Here is a 12,340-nt window from a genome sequence, read left to right on the forward strand (position 1 = left end):
GAAATCACAGAATCACAGAATCACAGAATCACAAGGTTGGAAAGGACCCATTGGATCATCGAGTCCAACCATTCCTAACAATCCCTAAACCATGTCCCTAAGCACTTCATCCACCCGTTCCTTAAACACCTCCAGGGAAGGCGACTCGACCACCTCCCTGGGCAGCCTGTTCCAGTACCCAATGACTCTTACTGTGAAGAATTTTTTTCTGATATCCAACCTGAACCTCCCCTGACGGAGCTTGAGGCCATTCCCTCTTGTCCTGTCCCCTGTCATCTGGGAGAAGAGGCCAGCTCCCTCCTCTCCACAACCTCCTTTCAGGTAGTTGTAGAGAGTAATAAGGTCTCCCCTCAGCCTCCTCTTCTCCAGGCTAAACAACCCCAGCTCTCTCAGCCGCTCCTCGTACGACTTGTTCTCCAGCCCCCTCACCAGCTTCGTTGCTCTTCTCTGGACACGCTCCAGAGCCTCAACATCCTTCTTGTGGTGAGGGGTCCAGAACTGAACACAGTACTCAAGGTGCGGTCTCACCAGTGCTGAGTACAGAGGGAGAATCACCTCCCTGGACCTGCTGGTGACCCCATTTCTGATACAAGCCAAGATGCCGTTGGCCTTCTTGGCCACCTGGGCACACTGCTGGCTCATGTTCAGTCGGCTGTCAACCAGCACCCCCAGGTCCTTCTCTTCCGTGCAGCTCTCCAGCCGTTCTTCCCCCAGTCTGTAGCGCTGCATAGGGTTGTTGTGCCCCAAGTGCAGGACCCGGCATTTGGCCTTGTTAAACCTCATCCCATTGGCCTCGGCCCAGCAGTCCAGCCTGTTCAGATCCCTTTGCAGAGCCTCCCTACCCTCCAGCAGATCGACACTTCCTCCCAGCTTAGTGTCATCTGCAAACTTGCTAAGGGTGCACTCGATGCCTTCATCCAGGTCATTGATAAAGACATTGAACAGAGCTGGACCCAGTACTGAGCCCCGAGGAACTCCACTTGTGATTGGCCTCCAGCTGGAGTTAACTCCATTGACCACCACTCTCTGGGCCCGGCCATCCAACCAGTTTTCAACCCAGGAGAGTGTGCGCCTGTCCAGGCCAGAGGCTGACAGTTTCTGCAGCAGAATGCTGTGAGAAACTGTGTCAAAGGCTTTACTGAAGTCCAAGAAGACTACATCCACAGCCTTTCCCCCATCCAGTAGTCGAGTGATTTTGTCATAGAAGGTGATCAGGTTAGTTTGGCAAGATCTGCCTTTTGTGAACCCATGTTGACTGGGCCTGATCACCCGGTTCTCTTGCATGTGCTTCATGATAGCACTCAAGATTACCTGTTCCATGACTTTCCCTGGCACTGAGGTGAGACTGACAGGCCTGTAGTTCCCCGGATCCTCTCTGCAACCCTTCTTGTATATGGGCACAACATCAGCCAGCCTCCAGTCTAGTGGAACTTCCCCAGTCAGCCAGGACCTCTGGAAGATGATGGATAGGGGTTTGGAAAGGACATCCGCCAGCTCCTTCAATACTCTTGGGTGGATCCCATCCGGCCCCATAGACTTGTGGGCGTCTAGCTGGGCAAGCAAGTCTCTAACCGCCTCCTCTTGGATCACGGGAGCCTCAATCTGCCCCTCTAACTCTTGGATTTGTAAACAGAAGGAAAAATCGATAATCTAGTTGCCATCACAGAAATGTGGTGGGACTAATCCCAGGAGTGGAATGCGGCTATCGATGGCTACGGGCTGTTCAGAAGGGACAGACTGGGAAGGAGAAGTGGAGGGTTAGCCCTCTATCTGAGAAAAGGAATAGAATGTGAAGAGCTGTTGTTGAAGAATAGCCACAAACAGGTTGAAAGCTTGTGGGTCAAAATAAAAAACGGAAGAACCAATGGGAGCCTTGTGGTTGGTGTATACTACAGGCCACCTGATCAAGGACAGACAACCGATGAAGTCTTCTTCCTCCAGCTACAGGAGGCCTCACGCTTGCAAGCTCTCATCCTACTTGGGGACTTCAACCACGCAGACATATGCTGGAAAAGTAGCACGGCAAGCTGTAGGCAATCCAGGAGACTCCTGGAGTGCATTGAGGATAATTTCTTAGTCCAGCTGATAGAGATCCCCACCCAAGGAGATGCAATACCAGACCTTATGGTCACCAATACAAGCGAACTCATCAGTGCCATTAGGATCGGAGGCAGCCTGGGCTGCAGTGATTGTGCACTGGTGGAGTTCAAGGTCCAGAGGGACGTGGGACAGGTGAGGAGTATAGCCAGGACACTAAATTTCAGGAAAGCAGACTTTCAGCTCTTCAAGGCATTACTCGGTAGGATCCCCTGGGATGTGGTCCCCCAAGACAAGGGAGTGGAGCAGAGCTGGAAAATATTTAAGCAAGCTTTCCATAAAGTGCAAGACCTCTCATTCCCCATATGTAAAAAATCAGGCAGGAAAGGGAAGAGACAGCCGTGGCTGAGTCGAGACCTGCTGGTTAAACTAAAAAAGAAGAGGGAACTGCACAGGCAGTGCAAGCAGGGACAGGGAACCTAGGACGTGTATAGAGACATTGCCGGTTGTGTAGGGATGAAGGCCAAGGCGCAGCTGGAGCTGAACTTGGCAAGGGAAGTAAAGACTAACAAGAAGGGCTTTTACAGGTACATCAATCAAAAGAGGAAGGTCAAAGAGAATGTACCCCCACTGGTGGTTGGAAATGGTGATCACTTATCAACAGATGAGGAGAAGAGTTGAGGTACATAACTTTTGTGCCTCAGTATTCACCGACAGCTGCTGTCCTCGCCCTTCCTAGGTCATGGGACAGCAAGTTGGTGACCAGGGGGATAAACCTCCTCCCACAGTGGAGGAGGATCAGGTTCATGACCACCTGGAGAACCTGAACATATATAAGTCTATGGGACCTGATGAGATGCATCCCAGACTCCTGAAGGAATTGGCAGATGTGGTTGCCAAGACACTCTCCATGATATTTGAAAAGTCATGGCAATCAGGAGAAGTCCCTGGTGACTGGAAGAAGGGTAATGTTGTGCCCATTTTTAAAAAGGGTAGAAAAGACGACCCTGAGAACTACGGACCTGTCAGCCTCACCTCTGTGCCTGGGAAGGTCACAGAGCCGATCTTCCTAGAAGTTATGTTAAAGCACATGGAGGGCTGAGAGGTGATTAATGGCAGCCAGGGGCAAATCCTATGTGACCAACTTAGTGGCTTTCTATGATGGTCCCTGACAACATCCTTCTCTCTAAATTCAAGAGAGATGGATTTGATGGATGGACAGTATGGTGGATAAGAAAATGGTTGGATGATTGTATTCAAAGAGTAGTGGTCAATGGCTCAAAGTCCAGATGTAGATCTGTGACAAGTGTTGTCACTCTGGGGTCTGTACGGGGACCGGTGCTGTTTAATATCTTTATCAATGATATTGACAGTGAGATTGACTGCACTCTCAGCAAGTTTGCGGATGACACCAAGCTGAGTGTTGCAGTTGCCACAGCAGAAGGACGGGATGTCATCCAGAGGGACCTGGACAGACTGAGAGAAGTGGGCCTGTGAGAACCTCATGGCGTTCAACAAGGCCAAGTATAAGGTCCTGCACCTGCTTCGGGGCAATCCCCGTTTTCGGTACACAGTGGGAGATGATGTGATAGAAGAAGAAGAATTTCTTCACCATGACAGTGGTGAGGCACTGGCACAGGTTGCCCAGGGAAGCTGTGGCTGCCCCATCCCTGGAGGTCTTCAAGGCCAGACTGAGTGGGGCCTTGGGCAGCTTGATCTGGTGGAAGGGGTCCGTGCCCATGGCAGGGGGGTTGGAGCTTGTGGGTGATGGCCTTGAATAGTTCGACATGTCCTTGAGCAGAGAGGAGTGAGGAGGCAGGGTGTGGCAGACCAAAAAAGGAAGGAGAAAGCACCAATTAGCGGCGAGCTCGAGGCGGGTGAAACTAAGGCTTTAACCTCTCAGTGAGTAGCTGGGGGTGCGTGGACCAGCGCATGAACAGCAGAGAAGGTATGTAATGGTGGTACTTGGGACAATAAAGGTCTTTGGTCAAACCTCACACTAGAGTCCGTGAATTAATCCTTGCAGGAACGGGATGATCTTTAAGGTCTCTTCCGACCCTAACTATTCTATGATTCTGTGATTTAGTAGTGGACAGGTACAGTTGGAGTTGATGATCTCAAAGGTCTTTTCCAACCTAATGATTCTATGCTTTTGTGACCCTGCTTGAGCAGGGGAGTTGGGCTAAACAGTCTCAAGATGTCTCTTCCAACCTCAACAATTTTGTGATGATCAGATGCAGGTGTCTGAGAAAGATTTTTATGTGTTGGATCTTAATGCAGATCAACTTTTATTTGGTGCAAGTAGCTAGTGTAGCATGGAGTCTTGTAAGAAACTCTGGTCTAAGATGTTCCTTGCATGAAACATGGTGTGGGGGGAGGGACATGATTACTTTCTGAGAAAAGCTATAATGGTAGTCTCTGTATTCTTTATCTTGTAAGTCTTTTGTACTCATTCTCTGACTGGCTTTTATTTCTGGCTGCTCTTTCTTTGCCTTCCCTTCCCCAGAATTGTACTAGGGAAAATGTGAGTAAAACAATAAGTGTTTTTGTAAGTGTATTTCTAATGTTGTAAAATGATTTTCACTTAAGAAGGGAAAGAGTAACTCTATAAAACGTGTAGAGATGTATTTTGAGACACCAGAATCATGTATAAACACTCTTTAGAGTGATCGTGTGTAGTAGCTAGGCTGTCTGCTGTGTGCCTCCCAGAGAACAACCAGACTGCAGTGCTCTTAGCTGGTTAGCAATGCGCCATGTTCAAATGTGCTTTCAAGTGTGCCTGCTTTTTCCTGTTGACCTTGCTGGGAACTGCTAGATGATTATAACTGTTTTTTTTTTTTTTTCCTTCCCATCATGTACAAAATGAGACAGGGTTGTCCTCATTGTCACTTGTAAAAATTATTGGTTCAATATAAACTCCCTTCTGAAGGGTGGTGACATTAAGAACGCTCTTGTTTTGTGCCCTGTTCATACATTATCCTGCTGCCTGCCTGCTATCACTACCACTTACGCTGCGTGTTTTATTTCTTGGATATTACATCGGTGCGTTCTGCTCTAAACGAGTGTGAGGTCAAGAGCATTTGTGGTTTGCACATCTGTTAATCAGGGAATGCAGAAGAGTTGAATGTTTTCTCCCTTCTCTCCCCAGACAGCCTGCCTGCGTTCCCCATTGCCATGGTGGCAGGGATAGTCATCGGTACGGTTACAGGTCTCTCACCGCTCATCTCTATTATCGTGTGTCTTGTCATCAGAAAGAACAACTCTAAAAAACGATACTCTGGGTAAGAGATCTCCCTCCTCACCTGTGGATAATGTGAGGAACAGCAGCAGGATCAGAGGGAGGGCTTAGAGGGGCAGTAGGAGTTGTTATGGCCAAGTCTGGGCGACCTTGGCTAGAATTAGGATTTGGCCATGTGGAACACTGCTCATATGCCTTTAATGGTTATCTTTGTACTTGAAAAGACTACTGACCATGAATTACATCTGAAAATCACTAAATCTTGGTGTTGTTCCCCAGCCACAAGCATATAAGCCCCATAAATGCCCTAATCCAAGATCCCCTAGCTCTGCTCTGTTCCCCTTCCAGCTGTGCTTCTCCCTACCACTCCCAGCCCCCAGAGGAAAAGTGCCACACGTGCACACTTAAGGAATGCTCCCCGTTGAGATTAAGACTGTTTTTTTCAGTTACCAGTGTCTGGCTCCTGAGCCTGGAGTATACTTGCCAAAACCTCATTCATCACCACACTTCAAAGTAAGGAAGGAGTAGCCACCCTACATCCATTCTCATTCACTATGTTTTTTGTTAACTGTTACCAACCCTGCAAGGTTTTTAGTGTTGGGAGGATAACTCCGAAGTGAAGCACAGATCTTTGAGTAGGCATGTGAAAAAGCAACAAGAACTAACAAAGGCAGACTTGAGTCCTGTGGTGATGGAGCTTGGTGCTGGTGGGGGCAGCGCTTTCTTTTTTCTCTCCTCTCTAATTAGCTGGTAGTTTGCTTCTATAAAAGAATGATAATTATGTATGTAGTCTTAGAAACAAATCCCAAACTTATAACTTAGTTCTGTCCTTTCCCCAACAAATATTCCTGCTTCCTGCAGGTTTTTTGGGTTGCCTGTGGGATAAAAGAGAATAACTTGAAAATTAAACTTGTGGGGATTTCTAAATTGAACTTTGCCCTGTCCTTTTCCCAGTTGGAGAGCTTAGAGAAAGTGAGTTGGCTATTGCCCAGTGGTAAGGGTAAATATAGCAAAGGTGGCTGTGTGTGCTCAGAATTGTGTGGAAAGCTTGGTTTTTCCTTTCTGCATGCATCCTCCCCTAAGAACTGAGAAGAAGCCTGCAGTGTCATGCACCAGCAGTGTGCGTGAGGTGATCCGCTTGCCTTGCTTCCCAGTGACCTGATCTCGAGTGTCTTCCTGATGAAGGACATGTGCTGGTGCTCAGCCCACAGCTGTAGTTTGTTCACTGTAATCTCTTCTAGTTCCTTTAACTACTTTTTTGGGAAAGTAACCTCTGAAGTTTAAATACTGCTTTCACTGACTGTGCCAGCTCTGCATGACATGTGAAGAGAAACCAAGTGTGCTGTGATCCCCTCTAAACTTACAGACTGTCTTCTACATGATGCTAACCCAGTGCGTAGTAGTGGTGGTGGTGAGATGCTCTTACTCTTAGATAACCATTCTGCCTTGAACTGAGGTGGGCTGGGGCACCGCGCGGCATCTGGAACCCCTGCATGGCCACAGTCTCCATTCATGCTCTGACTTTGGTGTTTTTTTGTTTTTATTTTTTTCTTTCTGCCTTGGTGTGCTGGGATCGGATCCTGCTTACCTTCCTCTCCTTACAGAGATCCTGATATAGACGCCAGATTGGGAATGTAACAGGGCTGGGTCTTCTCTTCCAGTCCCACTAGACACCATGGTAACTAATCAAGTTGGTGGTTGGTGTTAATACCTGTGTGTATGTGTACACGTTTCCTCTTCCTTTGCTGACTAACCAGCTAGCTCTCTACTAGCATAACTTCACTGTAATTTGTGCTGGAATCTGTTGGCAAAGGGATGATGCATTTCACTGGGTGCTTGGGTTTCATTGTCTCATGTCTAACTGGGGTGGGATTGCTGCTTATCCCAGGTGGTGTCCCTCCATCTCTTCCAACAGTGAACTTTCTAGTGCATTGACTAAAGCACAAGAAATTCAGAGCCCTTTCTGTGTCAATATAAATGTAAGTTCCCTGTAAGTGTTCCTCTGACACAGATCGTGAGTTTGAAAAACACACAGTGATCCAAGTGCATTAGTTTCTTAAACCCGAATTATGACTTTTAGGTAGTGTAGATCTGAGGAATTTAGTAAATAAATGAAGCAGTTGATGATTATGTAATATTGGTTATGAAAGGATTGCTTTCTCTCTGTTTGAGACAGTAGAAGACCCTTGCCATGATGGCTGGGGGCAGTATTTTTATTTTACTTTATTACTGCTGCATGAGGGGCTGTCTTCTATGGTTAGACTTACCAAAGGGTCAAACTGATTGCCCTGTGAGGAGATGGTCTGCTCAATGTCGCTGTCCTCATTTGTTTGTTTCTGTACTTGCTTTGTACACTGTGTGTCTACAAAGATTGGGGGAAAAGGATGCTCAGTGGTCAGAAGGGTGTGGTAGCAAAGGGAACTCCTGTGTCTCCTCTGAAGGAGGTGTCTAGTTTTCTTTCCTGGGTACTTGGGTACAAGGAGATAGACCTAACATGTAAAGACGTATTACTGCATTGCCGAGAAGCTGCTAAAGTTAAGATTAAGGGCATTTGCTCATATACTTAGCTCAGCGGTATTCATTTCTCGGTCTGTCACGGGCTTGTTTTCTTTGCAGTCCTGCTTTAAGCAGGTGCAAGAAGCAAACAGAGAGTAAAAACTGGCAGCCTTCTTGTAGCAATGTTGATTCTTTCCACAAGATAGTATTATTGTTTTAAAAAACAAGATTTGCCTAATTAGATATTCAGGTAGATATATGAGGGCATATGGCTTCCATGTCACATGTGACTGGTAAAGTAATTGCTCCAGAGACTGTGTGTCTGTTGTGAGTGGGCAGAATTATTTTGGGATTGTAGCCTACCCAAGGGCAAGGGAACTAATGTGAAGTTTGGTAGGAAGTACCTTTCTGGTATGGAGACCTGTTGGCTCTTGCCAAGTGTTCACTCTAACTATAGCCCTGGTATAACACCTACCTCAGTGACTGGGACTATTTGGCTTATAGTTAGAAGATAATTGCTGTTTACCACTGTTAACTGAGTCTGAAGCCTCAGTGAAGAAAATTCGCATGGTTTTAGACAGGTCATTTTGAATGGGAATATCTAGGGAAAAAGGGTTTTGAAAGGGCTACTGTTCTAGGTTTGTAGTTGTTCACATTGCTTACCAGTGGGACTTGGTGAGGAAGCATACAAAAATGTCTGGGGAGAGATGGAGAATTATATGTGTTTATTTCAGAATCCATTATGTTCGTTTTTACGTTGGCATAATCTGCCACATTCATCTTGCCATCATTCGTTTTTTTGTTTTTGTTCTTTTTTTTTTGTTTGTTTTTTTTTGTGCCTCTTGAACATTGTCGTGCAAACTCTGCTCTGCCACCTCGTCAGCTGCAGTACATCTGAGAGCTTGATGTCACCGGTTAAACAGGCTCCGCAGAAGTCGCCCTCCGACACAGAGGGTCTGGTAAACATCGTGCCCGCCAGATTACATCAGGTAAACTGCTTCCTGCTGTTTCCCGAAGCAGGACCCTCCCAGAGTGTGGGGGAGTTGCCACAGAAAAAGATAAAGGCAGGGTGGGACGCATGAATTAGGTCTGTTGCGGTGATGAGGGCTGGGAGGTAAAACTGTCTGCTCCAAACAAGGGTTGGTCAGTAAGGTGGGACTGATGTACTCTTCCGTAGAAGACTTAGTGCAATTGAAAGAGTAACATCTTGATATCTATCAGCTGAGGTGGAGTTTTATGCCTTTGTGTCATAATGTATAAATAAAGATAGTTCTGATCTTGTATGTCAACATACGCAAGTGGTAGCGAAGTGCAAGAACGAGAGCCTGGCAAGGGTGACCAGTGGGTAGCTGTCTAATGTAGACAACATCATGTACTAGAGGTGCAATCATCCCGTAAAACTGCCTAATCTGTTCTCAGATTGTAATGGGGAGGAATTTTACTTACTCTCTCATCACTGAGAAGGTGCATGCTCCATGGCGTGTACTTCTTTTGCAAGGAAATGAGCCAGCACAGTGCAAACAGTGACCAGTGATGATCGGTCTGAAGTTGTCTTTTGCTGCTGAGAGCACTCCTCTGCTGAGCCACCTGACTTTTGTGGGCTTGAAAGTGCCACGCTTTGACTTGTGCTTGCTGCAGTTGGCAAAGCTCTGCTGACTTTGAAGGGGAAAAGTGGCTCTTATCCAGACTTAACATCCCATGGAAAATAAGTCAGAGGGGAGAGAGCATGAGTCAGACAGGGTTTCTATGCAATACGTCATTACCTGTAAACAGCGTACAGGATTTCCTTATTTTTAAGATGTTTCTTACCTCTTGATTTGTTTATTCCTGGCAAATTTCCCGTGATGGTACAGATCCTAAGTGAGTTTAAGTTCCAAGTGGACTTTTTCTTCATTAGCCATCTTTTAACAAGTGGCTGCAAAGTAGCGTGTGAACAGACGCATTTCTAGATCAGAGTTAATACCCGGTTTCTTAGTTTCTCCTGACAGAATAATGGAGATGTGTGTTCATGAGTTAACGCTACAGGAAAAAAATACAGTGCTGACAGTGAGCTGGATAAAGTCAAAGTCCCTACTCTGTTGGCCTCCCATTGTGGTTTTGAAATGCATCTTTCTCTTGGCAGGTGCAGTATTTCCAGAGTTTTAGCACACAGGCCCACAAAGTTACCCGCTGACTTCAGAGAAAAGTTATTCTCTGAACATAAGGGGAATATGCTCAAGTTATAATATTTAAAAATAGTTCAGATTTTTACTGGGAGTTGGTCTAGTAGCAGCAGGCTGCCTGGGAGGCCTAGATAAAGCTCCTCTTTTCTAGTTCATGGAAGAGGCTTCTAGAATGGGTGAATGAGTTGCATAATTCCTGCCTCCCCATTCACTGAAAAAGGCAAAAAATAAAAAAAGGAAAAAAGCTTATGCGTATGTTGTAGTAGCTGTTGGAGTCAGCTTCCCTAGGTCAAAAAAAAGGATGTTTTATCTAATAACCATCATGGCTTGAACCAGTACGTGCCAAGTGCCCTGAGAGATACATGGAGGAAGAGTTTTGCTGTTCTATGCTTACATCTTGAAAGCAAAAATACTTCTATCTCCTCTGTAGTGTTTTGGTGTGAAAACTTGCTGTGTCCTCAGCCTTCCGTGTCCTTAGTGTTCTGGATCTCAATGCACTGGAAGGAACATGTCAGACTAAATCTAAGCTTTGTAAAGATAACTTAGAATCAATGTGCTTTTGCCCTTCTGTAGTCGCTCCAGTCTGCTTATTCCTTCACAGAGTCCTCCAGGGTCTTCCCACAGGTAAGTTCCTAAAGGAAAACCCAGTGTGTGAACACTCCTGATCTCAAAGGAAAATTACGGCAGTAGATTTTTGTTTTGTTTGGTTTTATCTTGTCAGGCAAAGAGAGCTTTGTCTGGATTTTCTTTTCTTGGCAAACATTTGTAGCAGCAAGTGGTTTGTCTGCCTTCTGTGAAACGTTTGCCCCATCTTAAGAGAACAGCAAGTAAACATATTTACTTTTCTTTAAGAAGATGCACAATAAAACCAGGGTAGAGCAGATTTTGAACAGATGGTTTAAATCAGTGAGGAAACTTGATTACATCTATATTTTGAACTTCAAGCCATTGCTTTTTCTAAAAAAAAAGGGGTGATATCAACATGAAAATTAATGCACTTGAAAACTACCATCACATATAAGTAAAACCTGGTATTTTTTGATAGTCAAGAGATCAGTTGTAGTATTCAAGCTTTTGAGCTGTTGTGTAGGTGAAATGATAATACTCGGATTCCTAGCACTTCCCAGAAGCTGTTGCAGGCTGCTTGCCGATTCAGGCACACTTTTGTGTCTTGGATTGCCTGGCAGTTTTAGACCAGTGGTTGACACAGTACTGTTGAACACAGTTGTTCAAACAGTAAAGGCCTGTGGAAGTCCTCGTAGCTGTCTACTTGGTAGGATGTGTAGGAAGTGACTGAAAGCTTTGTGCTTCGCTGATGCAAAGGAACTGTGAATACAAATACACAACCCTGCCTCTGCAAATTTAAACAGTAATAGAGTTGCTCACTCCCAAAGAGTGGCATTTACATTGAATTTATTAAGTGAATTTTATTCATTTTGTCATTTATCTATCAGTTTAAGAATCAGCAGTGAAGTATTTGTTCATGCGCTTGCACCTGCATTTCCTTTGTGTTTTGGGTGCAAGTTTATCAAGTGTAGACCTTGCTTTCCGGAGTGCCCCAGAGTGCTGAAAGTCTGTATATATGATTCTGTGAATGTTCAGCTGATTGAATCACCTCCATTTATTTTTACTGTGTCATCCTTCTCAGCAGGTGTGTTCAGTCCTGTCAAATTTTTATGTGGTCTTTCTCATCCATGCCATCATTCTGTAGTGATACATATTCTCCCATGACAGTAATTTAGATGAGTGAGAAAAGCATTTTCAGTGAAGGTAAGAACTACATGTGTTTCCCACATGGATCTTTCTGTTTAGCTAGTAATCTAGGTTGCAGCAGGCAGACTGGAAAGTAGGTGTGTGTTGTCCCAAGATACGCCAACTCCAAGGTGGCTGTCATTTGTGCTTTGCAAGTAGCTGAGTATTCATTTCTGGACAGGCTGAAGGACCACTGATCTTAAAGTGTAACTTCCACAGCAGTGCATTTCAGAGGAGTACAGAGCAGTATGGTGTAGAGATCCTAAGCAGGTAGGACTGTCAGTGTTGAAGCTACTTTCATTTAAGTGCAGATCTCTGGCTTTGCTCTATCTGGTTTGAGACATACCTGAACAGGTTCAAACTCTGTTCCAGGCTTTGAACTGGACGCGAGAACCCTGGGAAGAAGCAGTTCATGGTGCCAGGAATCTTGATTTAAATTTCAGATAAATTTCCTGGAGCTACAGTCTAGGGTAGTCGCAATATCTTTAGAATCTAAAATATTGGAAAATATTGTAGACCATATTCCTTTTTCTTCGCTGTAACTTGCAATTCATGACTCTGCTGACAAACCCCTAGCAAGGTACCAGTACATCTGTTAATTTGCTCCCTTCAGTTCTGAATGGAAAAATCATGAGGCTTAAGGAAAGGCTGGGTT

At 45.3% G+C, this 12,340-nt stretch overlaps 1 protein-coding gene across 4 annotated transcripts in view; it reads left to right on the forward strand.

Annotated features, from left to right (window-relative positions):
- MPZL1 (myelin protein zero like 1) overlaps positions 1 to 12,340 on the forward strand; it is a 46,442-nt gene that overhangs the window by 27,309 nt on the left and 6,793 nt on the right. The window contains exons 4-6 of one of the 4 annotated variants that reach the window (XM_054060755.1): positions 5,186 to 5,318; positions 6,880 to 6,953; positions 8,655 to 8,757. In XM_054060755.1, coding sequence (XP_053916730.1) covers positions 5,186 to 5,318; positions 6,880 to 6,913 — 167 coding nt within the window. In that variant the 3' untranslated portion in view covers positions 6,914 to 6,953; positions 8,655 to 8,757. Of the gene's footprint in view, positions 1 to 5,185; positions 5,319 to 6,879; positions 6,954 to 8,654; positions 8,761 to 12,340 lie in introns of those variants that run through there. The other 3 variants (XM_054060747.1, XM_054060737.1, XM_054060765.1) reach the window with 3 other exon arrangements.

The sequence above is a fragment of the Cuculus canorus genome, chromosome 1 (genome assembly GCF_017976375.1).
Source record: "Cuculus canorus isolate bCucCan1 chromosome 1, bCucCan1.pri, whole genome shotgun sequence".
NCBI lineage: Eukaryota > Metazoa > Chordata > Aves > Cuculiformes > Cuculidae > Cuculus > Cuculus canorus.